At 36.0% G+C, this 16,700-nt stretch overlaps 1 protein-coding gene across 3 annotated transcripts in view; it reads left to right on the plus strand.

Moving 5' to 3' along the window:
- LOC114339168 (dynein axonemal heavy chain 1-like) overlaps positions 1–16,700 on the plus strand; it is a 1,269,803-nt gene that overhangs the window by 158,928 nt on the left and 1,094,175 nt on the right. For all 3 annotated transcript variants that reach the window (XR_007700607.1, XR_007700606.1, XM_050661243.1), the window contains exon 6: positions 9,476–9,725. Coding sequence is in view for 1 of the 3 variants with exons in the window: in XM_050661243.1 (XP_050517200.1) it covers positions 9,476–9,725 (250 nt within the window). In the remaining 2 variants the exon portion in view is untranslated. The remainder of the gene's footprint in view (positions 1–9,475; positions 9,726–16,700) is intronic.

Raw genomic sequence — 16,700 nt, forward strand, 5'->3', positions numbered from 1 at the left:
GTGCAACCACGTCACAATAGAAGACGCGTGTAACGGCGGGTTAATGAAATAAAAATAGTAAAGTACTTTTCCTCCCTAGCGAGTAAAAGTAAAAGTGACGTCATGGTATATCATTAATGAAATAACTTATTGACGCCATATACAATATTCTATTATCTATTACATAAGTATCTATACATGTTAACGTTTATTTATAGAACACCCTGTATTTTGCAGAATGGAAAAAAACAATAAATTGTTGTTTTGATTTTACAATATTTGCGTTAGGTTTGTTCTAGCAAACAGTCAAACTAGTCAGAAACCGTCAGCGAACAGTTGGTCAGCGAGAGAACATAATACAGTCACCAGTGCTATCCCCTCTACTAGCGCTGGTCCACTATTCGCTGATGGTTTCAAACCGTTTGAAACTGATGCTAGAGCAAACCTATTAATAATTTGACTTATATTTGACAGTTGATAGTTCTGCTGTACCTACTTGTTAGTTTTTAGTTTTCTAATAAATTATAAAAAAACAGTAAAATCCTTTATAAAAGGTATATATTTTTTAAAATCCCTAAAAATTCTACATCAACATCACATAACTAGTTTTCGATTGGTTTACCAATCATCATTAATGCTTACGTGAAAGGACTCCGCAGAAACCTTATGGGAAATGGCTCTCTGTCAAATGCTCTGAAACTTTGGGTTTTGGTAGTCCTTGATGTGTAGAACAAAAGACTCCATGGGCGCGTAGCTCCAAAAAATCATGGTTTTAAGATATAAGCCTCTGAAGGTATAGGTACAGTGAGGACGTTTGAGTTGAAATAAATTCATTTTATCGAGAATGGGCGACTCTAGAGATAAATTAGATTAAATCAGGTCGATATATTTTTTTAAATTATAATTTTTTGGCATATATATCTTACTAGTGACGTCATCCATCTGGGCGTCATGACGCAATCGATGATTTTTTTTTAAATAAGAATAGGGGTCATGTGATAGCGTATTTGAAAGATTATTAAATTATCTATTCAATAATATAAAAAATAATAATATTATTTATGCAGGGTGCCCAAAAAAATTTCTTGAATTAAATTAATTGAGACAAAAAGAAGAATGTATATAATTTATTTAATTCGAAATACGTTTTACTGTTGTCTGAAACCAGAAAAAATTGTTTATTTGATAAATAAATATTGGTTTTCGCTTAAATTCAATATTAAAGCTGCCACCCACGTGCCTCTTAGCAGTTTGAACATTTAATTTAAGCGAAAGGGGTCGTGTGATAGTTCATTTGAAAGGTTATTTAATTCTCTATTCACTAATATAAACATAAATAGCATTATTTATACAGGGTGCCCAATTTTTTTGAATTAAATTAATCGAAACAAAAAGAAGAATGTATATAATTTATTTAATTCGAAATACATTTTACTGCTGTCAAAAAACAAAAAAAAGTTAATTTGAAAAATAAACATTGCTTTTCGCATAAATTAAATGTTCAAACTGCTAAGAGGCAGGTGGGTGGCAGCTTTAATATTGAATTTAAGCGAAAGCAATATTTATTTATCAAATAAACATATTTTTCCTGTTTGCGGACAACATAAAAATGTATTTGGAATTAAATAAATTAATACATTCTTCTTTTTGCCTCGATTAATTTAATTAAAAAAATTTTTTTGGGCACCCTGTATAAATAATTATGTTGATGTTTATATTATTCGATAGAGAATTGAATAACCTTTCAAATGAGCTATCACACGACCCCAATTCTTATTTTATCGATTGCGCCATCATGCCCAGATGGATGACGTCACTAGTATGATATATGTGTCAAAAGATTATAATTTAAAAATAAAAATCGACCTGATTTGCAATTTATCTCAAGAGTCGCCCATTCTCGATAAAATTAATTTGTTCCAACTCAAACGTCCTCACGGTATCTATAACTTCAGAGGCTTATATCTTAAAACCATGATTTTTGGAGCTATGCGCCCATTGAGTCTTTTGTTCTACACATCAAGGACTACCAGAACCCAAAGTTTCAGAGCAATTGACAGAGAGCCATTTCCCATAAGGTTTCTGCGGGTTCCTTTGCATATGCTAACCACCAAGCTATAATTTTACAAAAATATGTGGGTCAAAGCCCTGTACAAGTAATCCGTCAAGGAAACATCGGTTGAAAATGCTAACTGTATGTAAATTTCACGTTAGCGCTGATGATGATTGGTAAACCAATCGAAAACCAGTTATGTGATTGTGATGTATCCCTTTTTAGGGATTTTAAATATACAGTACGTAAATCGTTCAGCTGGATATGTTCCTATAATGTATATTCCCTATGGGGAATATACTTGAGATCATTGTGGCAACTGCGCTAACCTGTGTTAGTTGAAACTTCTGTTCGAGTACGAGTTTCTGGTGCAATAGAGCTGTTAGAAGAAATAGAATGAGTGATTTTGAATGCAAGGTAGTCCATAAATAAATCAGAAACAAAGATTATGACTGATGAATTATTAATTTTACTTTAATTTTTAAAATACCTTTAATTTAAAAATTAATTTCTAAATTAAACAGACACAGTTTTCCCATTAGGTCAAAAATAGTTCTACTACAATGTCATGTTTTGACGTTTATTTGTGTCACCCGAAATTAATTGTCAATTTTGAGGTTACTGCCCCTTAATGCTAACAACTATATTATTGTCATTGACACAGCGAAGTTGCCACAATTATCTTAATATAATACAATGTATGTATTTATGTGTCTAAATATATACAATGTATGTTCCCTATGTCCAGCTGAACGATTTACGCACTGTATACCTTTTCTAAAGGATTTTACTGTTTTTTGTATTACATGGTATACAGCCAACTACAAGAAAACTTTTTTCTAGTGGATTTTTAATAAATTATGTTAGTTACATAAATACATTAATTAAAAATTAAAAAATGACTTGTTATTTGAGGAAGGTGGAAAAGTCATATGTATAACATGGTAGTAAAGTGTCTTTTCATCCCTTGAATGATTACTGCCCTCCGCTACGCGTCGGGCAGTAAACTTCATTCTCGGGAGAAACAGTAGCACTTTCCTCCCTTGTTATACAAATAGCTATAATCAACTTGCTCAAGTTTGGTATTTTTTTATATTCTGTTGTTTATTTATAACGTGTATTTTGGTTTTGCGTATGTTCAGATCCAGACCTGCTTTCTTACAGCTTTCAACGACACTATCAAGTAGTACTTACTTACTTTCCGTGTCCGGAACACCAACAACTTTAAATTCTGTATTTCCAATGGTTGGCCACATAGATGGCCCTGTCATTTGCTATAATTAAGTCTTGTTCTGTGCAGGTCTCTCTCATCTCTGTGCATGATAGTAGATGCCGGCTGGTCTGAACCGCGCCACAGTCGCAGGTATCGTCCTCCTGGTATCCCCATTTTTTCAGGTTACTGGCACAACGTGAAACGCCGGTTCTTAGTCTGTTTAGTGCTTTCCAAGTCGGATACGGTAAATTGTGTCCAGCAGCCATTTCCTCCGAGGGAGAAAAATGTGTCGCGGTAGCTGACGCTTGCCATAGGTGTATTCGGCGCGTCTCTGGCGCTTCGGGGATGGATCTTGATGTTTTCAGGAAGCTTTTCCGAGATCTTAGTCTGCTTGGCTGAGTTTGGTGGTCATATAAGGGGTGTCTTCGGTCCGTCTCCTGCTTTTTCCGTTCTACCTCTGACGTGACCTTCCTCCTGATAGGTGGTGGAGCAGTTCCAGCAATGGGGTATACCTCTTCGATAGGTGTCGGTTTCAGGCAACCCGATATTATACGGACCGTTTCATTTAGAGCCACGTCGACGTTCTTTGCGTGAGCAGAGTTTGCCCATACTGGTGCTCCAAACTCCGCGGCCGAAAAACATAATGCCAAGGCAGAAGTGCGGAGAGTGTGTGGTTGTGCTCCCCATTTTGTATTAGTTAGCTTGCGGATGATATTATTTCTGGCACTTAATTTCTTCTTGACATCTTGACAGTGGTGTCGGTAAGACAGAGTTCTATCCAGACGGACGCCAAGGTATTTTGGCGTCTTGTTGTGTTCCAGCATCTGACCACGCCATTCCACCTCCAGCGACCTTCGGGCATGCTTGTTTCTCAGGTGGATAGCACATACCTGGGTTTTTGTGGGATTGGGTTTCAGATGGTTTTAATCACAGTATAGAGCTAAGTCTCTCAGGGCATCTGTCAGTTTCACTTCGACTTCATTGAAGGTTCTTCCCTGAGCTGCCACCGCTGTATCATCAGCGTAAATAAATTGCCTTGTTTGTTGGTGTATGGGTTGGTCGTTGGTGTATATGTTGTATAGAATCGGCGCGAGGACACTTCCCTGTGGTAGCCCATTTTTTTGGTCCCTCCACCGACTGTTCTTGGACCGGAGCGTTACGTAGAAGCGTCTATTCTGGAGGAGACATTTCACTAACCTTGTTAGTCGGAAATCCTTTGTAGTTTTGTAGAGTTTTGCGAGTAGCCGTAGCCTGTTATTTCCTTCCGTTCAAAACCATCTTCAATATGTTGGGTGAGATTAAGAATTTGACTGCAGCAGCACTTTCCGGGTCTGAATCCTGCTTGTTCTGGAATAATTTTAGTCTCCACATATTCTGCGATCCGGTTCAGTATCATTCTTTCAAAGGCCTTGAAAAGGTGGCACAAGAGAGATACAGGTCTAAAACTCTTTGTATCCGCCGGATCCTTCCCTGGTTTTAAGAGGGCTACCACTCTAGCTTTTCTCCAGATTTTGGGGATTTGTAATGTACGGATGCAGCAATTCATCATTTTTACGAGCCACTCTACGGTTTTTAGTCCAAAGTTCTTTATTTGCTCTGTTCGTATGTCGTCCAGGCCAGCCGCTTTATTATCTTTCATTTGATGGATCGCGCCTCTTATCTCCTCTAGACAAAAAGAGGTACCTAGAACATCTCTTTCTTCGTCGATATTCCGTTGAGCTCTCACCTTGTTCTTTCTTGATGTCGTCTTACCGTTCATTATCAGATGATGGGATATCTGATCGGGTGTGACTTCTGTCATGTTGACTGCCGGAGCAGCGGGATCGTTGCCAAGATTCCGAATCAGCTTCCAGGCACGTCTGCTGTTTTGTTTCATGTCCAGACTCGTGACCAGCTTGCACCACCTTTCCGTTCTGTTGGCGGATATCGCATGTAACATTTCCTCCCCAGCCTGTATTGTCGCTTCCGAGAAAGGGTCTTCTTCATATAGCTGTTCGCATCTTTTAAGTAGGGGTTTAGATTCTTCATTGAGCCCCGCTATGTACTCAGTTCGACAACCTCTAGGGATAAATTTCCGTGATACTTGCTTTACGATTTCTACAAATTTATCGTATGAATCAGGGCAAGGTTCCAGCCGGGAAACTTCTTGATCCAATGTTTCAGAGAATTTTTCCCATTTTGCTTTAGTAAAGTTAAACCTTCTCTTGAAAGGAACAATTTCGTATCTGATTGCCGCGTTGGAAAGACAAATTATTGGTCTGTGCTGTGTCTTTGGGAGGGCGCTTCCAACGATTTTTGTCACCTGGTCTCCAATTCTGTCGCTGACAAATATATTGTCTGGGTTGTAACCTCTGCGCCATCTTCCGCTGTTGAACGACGCAGGCTGCTTTGGATCGTGAATAAGTTTTAGGTTCATGCTTTCAGCCCATTTTTCTAGTTCTTCGCCATTGGAATCTGTTTTGGTCCAAGAGCTGTGAGACATTTTTGAGTAGGTATTTTAGGCAACCTGAAAATTTTTCAGGTGACTCTTCCATGATAGCCTAATACAAAAATGCCGGTCTGGCTGGAGGGTAGCGGTTATTTTCCCCAAACATCCCCCCCAAAGTTAAAAAAAAGGGTAAAAATTGTTATTACAAAAAATATCATTGACGTGACTTTAAAGTAAATTTAAATATTCGAATATAAAGAAAATAAACAGGCCAGGCAATTTGAGGGCGATTTTAACTCTGCAAGATACTTGCATGGGCGCCCCAGGATTATTTTCAGGGGATGCATCTGAACTTCAAAAGATTTCATCTGAATCTGTACATACTATTAACGAGTATAAAATATACAACTATACATGCAACGCTATGCACATTCCTTCCGGACAGGGAAGTACAATTATTATTTTGACAGGGTATTTTTTTAATATCAAAAATAAATATTCTAAAAAAGACAGAATTTTTTTTGGTGAAATTTTCCAACTGCCATGTGATCAAACAAATTACGCGTACATATAAATGAAAAGCGCTATAGGTAAGCAGCAGTGTGAGAAAGAGCGTTTACCGATAGCTGTTTGCGTTCTCTGTTGTACCTGAGCGAGTCCGTTCGCTCTAGAAAAATCACGTGACCTGGCGATCCCATGTTGTTGTGTCTCGAAACGTTAGAGTAATTATTATATATTATAGTTTTTTAAGTAACTTTTTCTTAATTAAAGGAAAATAATACGTACTATACAATAGATTTTGCAAATATGATAGAAAAAGACAGATTTATTATTATAAATATATAGGTAGAAAAGTATAAAAGTATAAACTAAATTAATTCTGTGTCCGAATCTTGTACTTGTTCTTCAAATTCCTCATCTGTGCTTAAATATTCACTGTCTTCTTCTTCGTCAGACTCCCCTCGAGACTCAGATTCCTCTTCTACATGATCTGTAAATAGTTGTAATATGTATTTAGAATTAATTAAAAATTAATTAGCGATAATTTAATTGAATTACTACGTATTCTCTGTCCTTTTATACGAAGTCGAAGCCTGGACAATCACGGGCGCATCTGAAGAAAGACTTGCCATTGTTGAGATGTGCTGTTATTGAATAATGTAAAAAATATCATGAACACAGCACGTAACAAACACGGAAACATTAAGAAAGATGAAAAAGGCAAAAGAAATACTCAACACTATAAAGGAAAGAAAGATGAGCCAAAATAAATATTCATTCTCTTCTTCTTCGTCAGACTCCCCTCGAGACTCAGATTCCTCTTCTACCTGATCTGTAAATAGTTGTAAATATGTATTTAGAATTAATTAAAAATTAATGTATAACTAATACTTAATACTTTTCCTTATATTATAAATTACATCATGTTTTTTATTTCTTAGTATATGACCAAAGTAGCTCATTTTTCCTTCCTTCATAGTGGTGAGTATTTTTTTGACTTTTTATCTTTATTAATGTTTCCGTGTTTGTTACGTGTTGCGTCCATGATATTTTTTACATTATTCGATAACACCACATCTCAACAATGGCAAGTCTATCTTCAGATGAGCCCGTGATTCTCCAGGCTTCGACTCCGTATAAAAGGACAGAGAATACGTAGCAACTCAATTAATTAATCACTAATTAATTTTTAATTAATTCTAAATACATATTACAACTATTTGCAGATCATGTAGAAGAGGAATCTGAGTCTCAAGGGGAGTCTAACGAAGAAGAAGACAGTGAATATTTAAGCTCAGATGAGGAGTTTGAAGAAGAAGTACAAGATTCGGACACAGAATCAATTTAGTTTATACTTTTATACTTTTCTACCTATATCTTTATAATAATAAATCTGTCTTTTTCTATTATATTTGCAAAATCTATTGTATAGTACGTATTATTTTCCTTTAATTAAGAAAAAGTTACTTAAAAAACTATAATATATAATAATTACTCTGACGTTTCGAGGCACAACAACATGGGATCGCCAGGTCACGTGATTTTTCTCGAGCGAACGGACTCGCTCAGGTACAACAGAGGACGCAAACAGCTATCGGTATACGCTCTTTCTCACACTCCTGTTTACCTATAGCGCTTTTCATTTATATGCACGCGTAATTTGTTCGATCACATGGCAGTTGGAAAATTTCACCAAAAAAAACCTGTCTTTGTAGAATATTTATTTTTAATATTAAAAAATACCCTGTCAAAATAATAATTGTACTTCCCTGTCCTGAAGGAATGTACATAGCTTTGCATGTATAGTTGTATATTTTATACTCGTTAATAGTATGTACAGATTCAGATGAAATCTTCTGAAGTTCAGATGCATCCCCTGAAAATAATCCTGGGGCGCCCATGCAAGTATCTTGCAGAGTTAAAATCGCCCTCAAATCGCCTGGCCTGTTTATTTTCTTTATATTTGAATATTTAAATTTACTTTAAAGTCACGTCAATGATATTTTTTGTAATAACAATTTTTACCCTTTTTTTAACTTTGGGGGGGATTTTTGGGGAAAATAACCGCTACCCTCCAGCCAGACCGGCATTTTTGTATTAGGCTATCATGGAAGAGTCACCTGAAAAATTTTCAGGTTGCCTAAAATACCTACTCAAAAATGTCTCACAGCTCTTATACTATTTCGTTGTAACCCCACGCGACACTGTGACAGTTGAAGTCACCCAGTACGAATTTGATTTGCTGTGATTAAAAGTTATTCGGTTCCTCAAAAGCAAAGTCAGCGTTTGGTGGTTTGTAGATTGACGTTACTGTACAGGAGTTTATCTCCACTGTGAGGATCTCGATGTCATTTTGATCTGTTAGAGATGTGGATGCTACGTCGATATCTGGTCTGACGAAGACTGCGCTACCATATTGGTCGTGTGGCCTCTCCAGTATGAGCTTCATACCCCGAATCCTTGGTCTGCGGCTTGCAGTACCTCTATGGATTTCTTGAGCCAGTAGAACATCGACACCATGTTCTCTGCACATATTAGACAATAGGTCTTCTTTATCTGCTGATAGTCCTTCAATATTAATTGAGGTCGTCATCAAAAATGGCCTTGATAAAGACCGTTTTGATTTTGATTGCATCTGTGTTGTTGGTGCACCGGTGTTGAAAGGATTAGCCGACATTACTCGTTTCCAGGGGACGCCCGATTGTATTCACAAGTGATCACAATCTACGTGGAGGCTCCTTTCATGTCCCCCATCAAGTAGTGTTTGCAGATCTGCTTGAGTATAAGCTAGGAGTACTATGTCCTCCGCATATCGCAAATTATTGATTACTTCACCGTTCCCAACCATTCCTTCTTGTTTTTCTGAAAGTGAATCTCTGAAAATTCTTTCGGGGTAAATATTGAGAAGCATGGGCGACAAGAGGCATCCCTGCCGTATTCCTCTTTTAATATTAAGGCCCTGCGATTTCAAGCCATCTACTAAAACTGATGCTGTTTGATTCCAATACAAAATTTGCAATTACGCAAACGTCCCTGCCTCTGTTGTGAGTGGCGCACATCATTGTTGTTGATACACGGTGTATATCCTGAAGAGATTCCTGGGCTATAACTATATTTAACATTTCCTGCTTTCCGACAAATGTTTTAATACTATTATGTACCTATTCTGTTCGGTTAAATAAGTATTAGAGTGACATCGAGATACCATAATATCATTCTTATAATGAAAAATAAACATACGAGAACATAATATTCGATTTATATAGTACATGTAGGATTGTAGGATATTTATTTATTTCAGTCTGTCGCACTCCGTTTCTTAAAAGAAGTTGAGGATTTTGATGTCTCTGAAAGCATTCTACAAGGAATTGTCATGACGTTTCAATATATGCATGCCAGCGTAGTTGAAGCTAGTGAAAGGTTTAAACAAGAGCTTTCACGCCATAACTACGTCACGCCTACGTCATATCTGGAACTTTTATCCAGCTACACGGAATTGATGAACAAAAAGAAGGGATCTCTTACGGAAGGTGTCGGCAGATTAAAAACAGGTTTGTCTAAAGAGTAGTTTCTTATTTTTTTAGAAATATTTTCTATATCTTCTATATCCATTTCTTTTAGTTAATTTAGTGCTTTGACCATTCATTTACTCTTTGATATTATTTTCCGTACTAACCCATTAAAGACCAGCGTCCTATTTATAGATCTATCAGCTAATTTGTTCTAAAATAGCATTGGTTTATTTACTACTTATTCACAAGTTGACTAAACATCAGTTATTTTTCAAATGTCACTCTTAGACATTTATTTCGTTTGGCCATTCTATTTTAGAAACATCTACCAAAACAATGGGGAATAAATAAGTCAAAACATTTTATTATGCTGACAACGCAATAATACTAGTCACAGATGAAGATGGTCTACAACGAATATTCCACAGATTCAGTGGTAAAAGAATTTCATATGATGATCTCAAACACACATACACACTCGTACAACCCCAGCCCGGGGTCATATGTGTTCCAATGGAACAGTGGAAGCCACATGCCAGAAGATCAAACCAGTCACAATCCGTAATGGAATGGTACCTATCTCACCTCCAAGCTATATCACCACCCTTTTTCATAGAAAGACATACCGAATGGGCAGTCATTGTACTTGACGTTACTTTGGATGCCCTGGGTAATCGGACAACCTCTGCATTACTTCATATGGTTAAGCCCCTACTTTTAGGGGTAGCTAGAAGAGCTGTTCTTCCTATTAATGACTTAAGTTAATTCATTACTTGACTTTTGACTTATATCCTAAAAAATAGGTGTTTCGGGCATCAAGGTACCGACCTCCATCATCAGGTGGATGTCTCGCTGTCTATCCCGTGTGTGCTCGGTCACTCAGCCGCCGAATTGGCAAAATAAATTTTGTTCTCCTCGACGGCTGAGCGTCCGAAAAGTGTGACGATCAAGCCAACGTCTGTCGGTACGTGACCTCGATGCTCAACGTCTGCGACTATGGTACATTTGACCTACCTGCAGGGTATTTAGTACCTGAAGGGCGACGTCTGTGTTTGCAGTTTTTATAAACATAAAAACATAAACATAACAAAGTTTTTATAAATTTTTTTATAAATTAACAAAGTATTTGTTTGTTGCCTCATCTACGTTACATCACAGTGGTGATGTCAGACTGCTGTACTGTAACAGATTGTCCAGGAACCAAAGCTTTTCACCTCGCAATTTTTACAGAATTGAATCGATTTGCTTGAAAATTTAAGAATAAGTAGTGGAGAGTCCAAGGATCAAAATCTATATGATGCCGAAAGGCGCTTTTGCCATGGGGGTCATTGCCACCCCATCTCGGGAGTGGAAATTTTTTATTATATTTTGACCGCAGAAGTTGACGAAATCATTCATTCTAAGCAAAAAATGTATATTTTTTTAATAAAATTAATAGTTTTCGATTTATTTGCTGTCGAAACTGTTAGATTTATATTGAAAAAATCAATGTTTTTCGATAATACCCATTTACGATTCACTCAATTTTTGCCGTAGTAAATAATTTTTCAAACCAAATTCTTGGGAGTTAAATTATTTACAATGTCATGTTGAAACATTTTTCCGTATCTCTGATGCTAATCTTTATATTCTAAAGAAAATGGCATTTTTACCAAATTACAAAAATTCTTATTCAATTTTAACTCCAGTTTATTAAAAACTAATCATTCTAAGCCAGTTAAACTTCTAGAATCTATTAATTATACATAAATAACGACGAATTAATAACGCCAATGACTAAAAACACCGCTAACTTACATTATTATGCTTCCAATTGGATTTCTCCAACTTTTTTATTTTTTATCTTAGAAAGTTTGGTTAAAAAGAGTTTTGTAGGGTTTTACAAGATCTATAAGCCTATTAATATTAAATATTTCTAAAATCCTCAGTGGCAGAAAGAGGTGACTTTGAAAATGTTGGTAAAGGTGGTTTTTGCATGTTATTACAAGTTTATTTGTCAATAGCTCACTCAATTTTTGTCGTAGAAAAAATGTTTGCAAACCGGATTCTTGGGAATTAAATAAGCTACAATTTCATATTTAAACATTTTCCGTATCTTTGATGCTAATCTTCCTATTCTGAACAAATGGCCATTTTTTTTCCAAACTACACAAATTCGTTATTCGCTTTTAACTCCATTTTTTAAAAACTGATCATTTCAAGCCGTTAAAACATCTAGAACCTATTAATACATAAATAAAGAAGACCAAATAAGGTTAAAGACTAATTTTAATCATAAAGTGCAAAAGAAGCCATTGGAGAAAGAACAATTGACTTAAACAGCGGCAGAAACCAAAAACCATGGTTCACACAGGAAGTCAAAGATTTAGCAAAAGAGAAGAAAGACGCATACGTAAGATATATTAACAATAGGACCCCAGAAGAATATCAAAGATATAAATCAGAAAGAAATAGAACAACTAACAGAATCAAAGATCTAAAACAAATATATTGGGAAAAATTCTCAAATGACATGGAACATGATTTACGAGGAGGTCAAAGGAAGGTATGGAACATGTTGAGGAACAGGAAGAAGCCGGTTACCGAAGAATTACAAATTAACGCAATAAAACCAGAAGAATGGGTAACTCATTTCGAGAATCTATACAAAGACGATAACGACGATAATAATGAAGTACAAAGAAATGACCTACAAAACATTCACCAAGAAGAAACAGAGAATGACAACATCACCCAAGAAGAAGTAAACGAAGCAATCAAAAGATCAAAAAATAGAAAATCACCAGGTCCGGATAATATACCAAATGAATTAATTAAATACGGAGGTACAAAAATAATAGAAGAGATAACAATATTATTCAAAAAAATTGTAAACAACATGGCAGTACCAGAGGAATGGAGAGAGAGTATAACAATACCCATCTACAAGAAAGGCGTAAGGACAGATCCTACGAACTACCGAGGAATTACACTACTCAATTCTACATCAAAACTATTGACAAAAATTCTATCCCAAAAAATATATAAGAAAGCCGGTGTATCGGAAGAACAACAGGGTTTTCGCCCAAACAGATCTACAATAGACGCTATTTTCATAATGCGACAATTAGTTGAGAAATCAATAGAATTCGACAAGCCCATGTTCACATACTTTGTAGATCTGAAACAAGCATTCGACAGAGTACGATTGAAGGACGTGCTCACTATCCTCGAAAAGAAAAACATAGGTCAGAGGTATAGACACATAATCAAAGAGCTCAATAGATCCAACAAAACACGAATTAAAACCACACACGGGCTCACGGAAGAAATCAAAATCAATGCAGGCATTAGACAAGGGGACAGCCTCAGTCCATGCCTATTTAATTTAATAATGGATGAAGTTATAGGTAGTGTTAACATAATGAACCAGGGATACAAAATGGGTAACCGAACCATGAGAATACTTTGCTACGCAGATGATGCAATCTTAATAGCCGAAAACGAAGATGACTTACAACGCCTACTACAAAAATTCAAAATAACCGCCGAAAAGTATAACCTGACACTATCCAAAGAGAAAACCCAATCGATGGTAATATCCAGGAACCCAATTAGATGTAAGTTAGTAGTGGACGACCATATAATCGAACAGGTAATGGATTGCAGATACTTAGGTGTGGAAATATCTAGCGACAGGCATCTGTGGCAAGAATCAAAACAGCAGGCAATGAAAGCAGCGAGAATATCTGGTTTCCTGAGGGATATAATCTGGCGGAATAAATATATGAGCACCGAAAGCAAAGTCCGCATTTATAAGACATGTGTTAGACCCGTACTGACATACGCAGCTGAGACAAGGGCCGAGACAACAAAGACCAAACAGATAATGAGAACAACAGAGATGAAAACCCTAAGATCCATAAGAGGTATCACACTCAGAGATAGAGTACGAAACGAAGACACATTGAGAGAGCTAGGCGTTCAGGACGTAGTGAGATGGACAAGAGCGCGACGACGCATGTGGAGGGACCACGTAGATCGGATGGACCCTGAACGTATGGCGCATTGGGCGAAAACACAGAAGCCCAACACCAAGCGACCCATAGGAAGACCCAAAAAACGATGGTACGAGAGTTGGAGCTCCGGATCGCAGCAAAGACTGTAACAGAAGAAACAGGACATAGTCCTATTACAAGAAGAAGAAGAAGAAGAAGACTAATTTTAATTAGGGTGGTGATTAGGAGGTTGCTTCCGATCACTTTTTCGCTGAAAAAAATAGGGACTGACATTCTTTTCATTATAAGTCACTTAATTTTTGAACTAGAGACTTTTTTTTTTATTTCTGGAGATAGATATTTTTAAATACTTTAAATTAGTTTAAACAAGTTATTCTCGAAAAATGCATAGTTTTCCCGTCTTTTGACTTTGAAACTACAATATTTAGCATTTGACGAAGAAGAGCTAACATATAATAAAGTATAGCTCGATTACTATTGGTCTTAAAGAAAACTTAAACAAAACGGTTTTGTTTATTTTTTTAAAAGGTACATTTTTGTTAAGAAAAGTTGTTTTTGGATAAAACGAAAACTTTTGTAGTTATTAACAGAAAACATTAAAAACATTGATTTTTTCGATATAAAACTAACACTTTCGATAGAGAATAAATCGAAAACTTTTGTGGTCAAAACATACAAAAAAATTTCCACCCCCGAAATGGGGTGGCAACCACCCCCATAGTAAAAGCGCCTTTTGTCATGATATAGATTTTGATCCTTGGACTATCCACTACTTATTCTCAAATTTTCAAACAAATCGATTTATTCTGTAAAAATTGCGATGTTTTGTCCTATTTGAAGCTTTATTACTTGGTCTAAGAAGGTTATTACGTTTGACTATCCCGTGGTTATCTTAATTTTTGATTCTTAAGAGTTTTCTCTATATCCAGCTAACGGTGGTCTGGGCTGTCTATGAACCGTTCTTTGGTTTTTGTCATAGTAAGTCAATTCTCATAATAATCTTGCTCGGATGGTTCATGATATTGTTGAATATTTCATGTGTTCTTCCGTCTATCATTCTCAGGACTCTATTTTGTTGCGTATATCCAAATACGTATCTTAACGGAACATATCCAGTTATATTCAGAGCCTCCCTGTTCATGTGGTTGTGGATGGTCTGTATTTTTTTCTTGCTGATTTTACATGTGTGCCCGCTGCGGCTGAGGTATATGTTAGTGTGGGAAAAATTATAAAATTTGCCATCCTAATCTTTGTCTTAAATCTCAGTTTGCTCTTTCGGCCTATTAGCGATGAGAGTTGACTCCTAAATTCTTTAGCTTTATTGACCATTTGTTTCAATTGTTCTGTAAAGGTCAGCCTTTTGTCCAACATTACGGTACATTACGGTCACGTATTTGGCTTGATTTGAACATATAATTTGAGTATCAAATAAGGATAATACCTACCACATTTGTTCTGCCTGTTCTTTTTTGCTAAATGGCGGCCTGTGTTTGATGATCTCAATTCAATGTTTCTTTTTCACGTGCCATATCAAAATTATCCAACGTTGGCGATTACCATTGAGAAGGCTTTAGATCTTCTGCACTATGGAATTTTCCTGCATACGTACACTTCTGCGGCTCTCTATTTTGCCTTTAACAGTTGTACTATTCTATATCGCTTTCTCCTCATTAATTATATGTTCTAGATCAGCGGTTCTCAATCTGTGGTACATGTACCACTGGTGGTACATTTCATTATTTGAGGTGGTACTCAAAACAGCCAAAATCAGCACCACTATTGGCACAATTATAGTTAATTAGATCACCTAGCTAGATAGGTATTTTAGTTAGGTGGTACCAAAAATAATAAAAAGTATTTGGTGGTACCTGACTCAAAAAGATTGAGAACCGCTGTTCTAGATAAAACATTTTCCGATGTTTAACAGTCTTTAGCAGTTCTCGGTCTTTGTTGACCCTCCTTAGTATTTCCTTAATAGCTTTTCGTGCTCTCCAATGTATCTTCAGCATCTCCATAAAAATCCACATTTCCAGTGGTTCTATTCTGTTCAAGATCGATACTTTCAGTGTCCACACTTCTTCATACAAAAGTACAGACCAAATATAGCAGTTCACCATTATAGCAGTCTAGATATTTCTAACTCAATGTTTATTTGTAAAAAATTTAATAAAGGAGCCCACAGAAACTTTATGGAAAATGGCTCTCTGTCAAATGCTCTGAAACTTTGGATTCTGGTAGTCCCTAATGTGTAGAACAAAAGACTCAATGGCCCCTTAGCTTCAAAAAATCGTGATTTTACCATATAAGCCTCTGGGGTTATATGTACAGTGAGGACATTTGAGTTGGAACATATTCATTTTCTCGAGATTGGGCGACTCTGGAGATAAATCTCGAAAGAGGTCGATTTTTATTTTTAAATTAGAATTTTTTCGCATATATATCATATTAATGACGTCATCCATCTGGGAATGACACAATCGATGATTTTTTTAAATGGGAATAGGGGTCGTGTGATAGCTCATTCGCAAGATTATTCAATTCTCTATTCACTAATATAAACACTAACATAATTATTTATACAAGGTGCAAAAACAAAGTTTTTAAATTAAATTAATTGAGACAAAAAGAAGATTGTATATAATTTATTTAAATCGAAGTACATTTTACTGTTTTCCGAAAATAGTAACAAATGTTCATTTGATAAACAAATATTTTTTTCGATTAAATTCAATATTAAAACTGTCACCCATCTGCCTCTTAGCAGTTTAAACATTTAATTTAAGCAAAAAGTAATGTTTATTTTTCAAACTAATATTTTTTTCTGTTTTCTGACAGCAGTAAAATGTATTTTGCATTAAATAAATTACATACGTTCTTCTTTTTGTCTCAATTAATACAATTAAGAAAATTTTTTGGGCACCCTGTATAAATAGTTATGCTAATGTTTATATTAGTGGAACGAGAATTGAATAACCTTTCAAATGAGCTATCACACGACCCCTATTCTCATTTAAAA

This window comes from Diabrotica virgifera, chromosome 9, assembly GCF_917563875.1.
Source record: "Diabrotica virgifera virgifera chromosome 9, PGI_DIABVI_V3a".
In the NCBI taxonomy this organism is placed as follows: Eukaryota; Metazoa; Arthropoda; class Insecta; order Coleoptera; family Chrysomelidae; genus Diabrotica; species Diabrotica virgifera.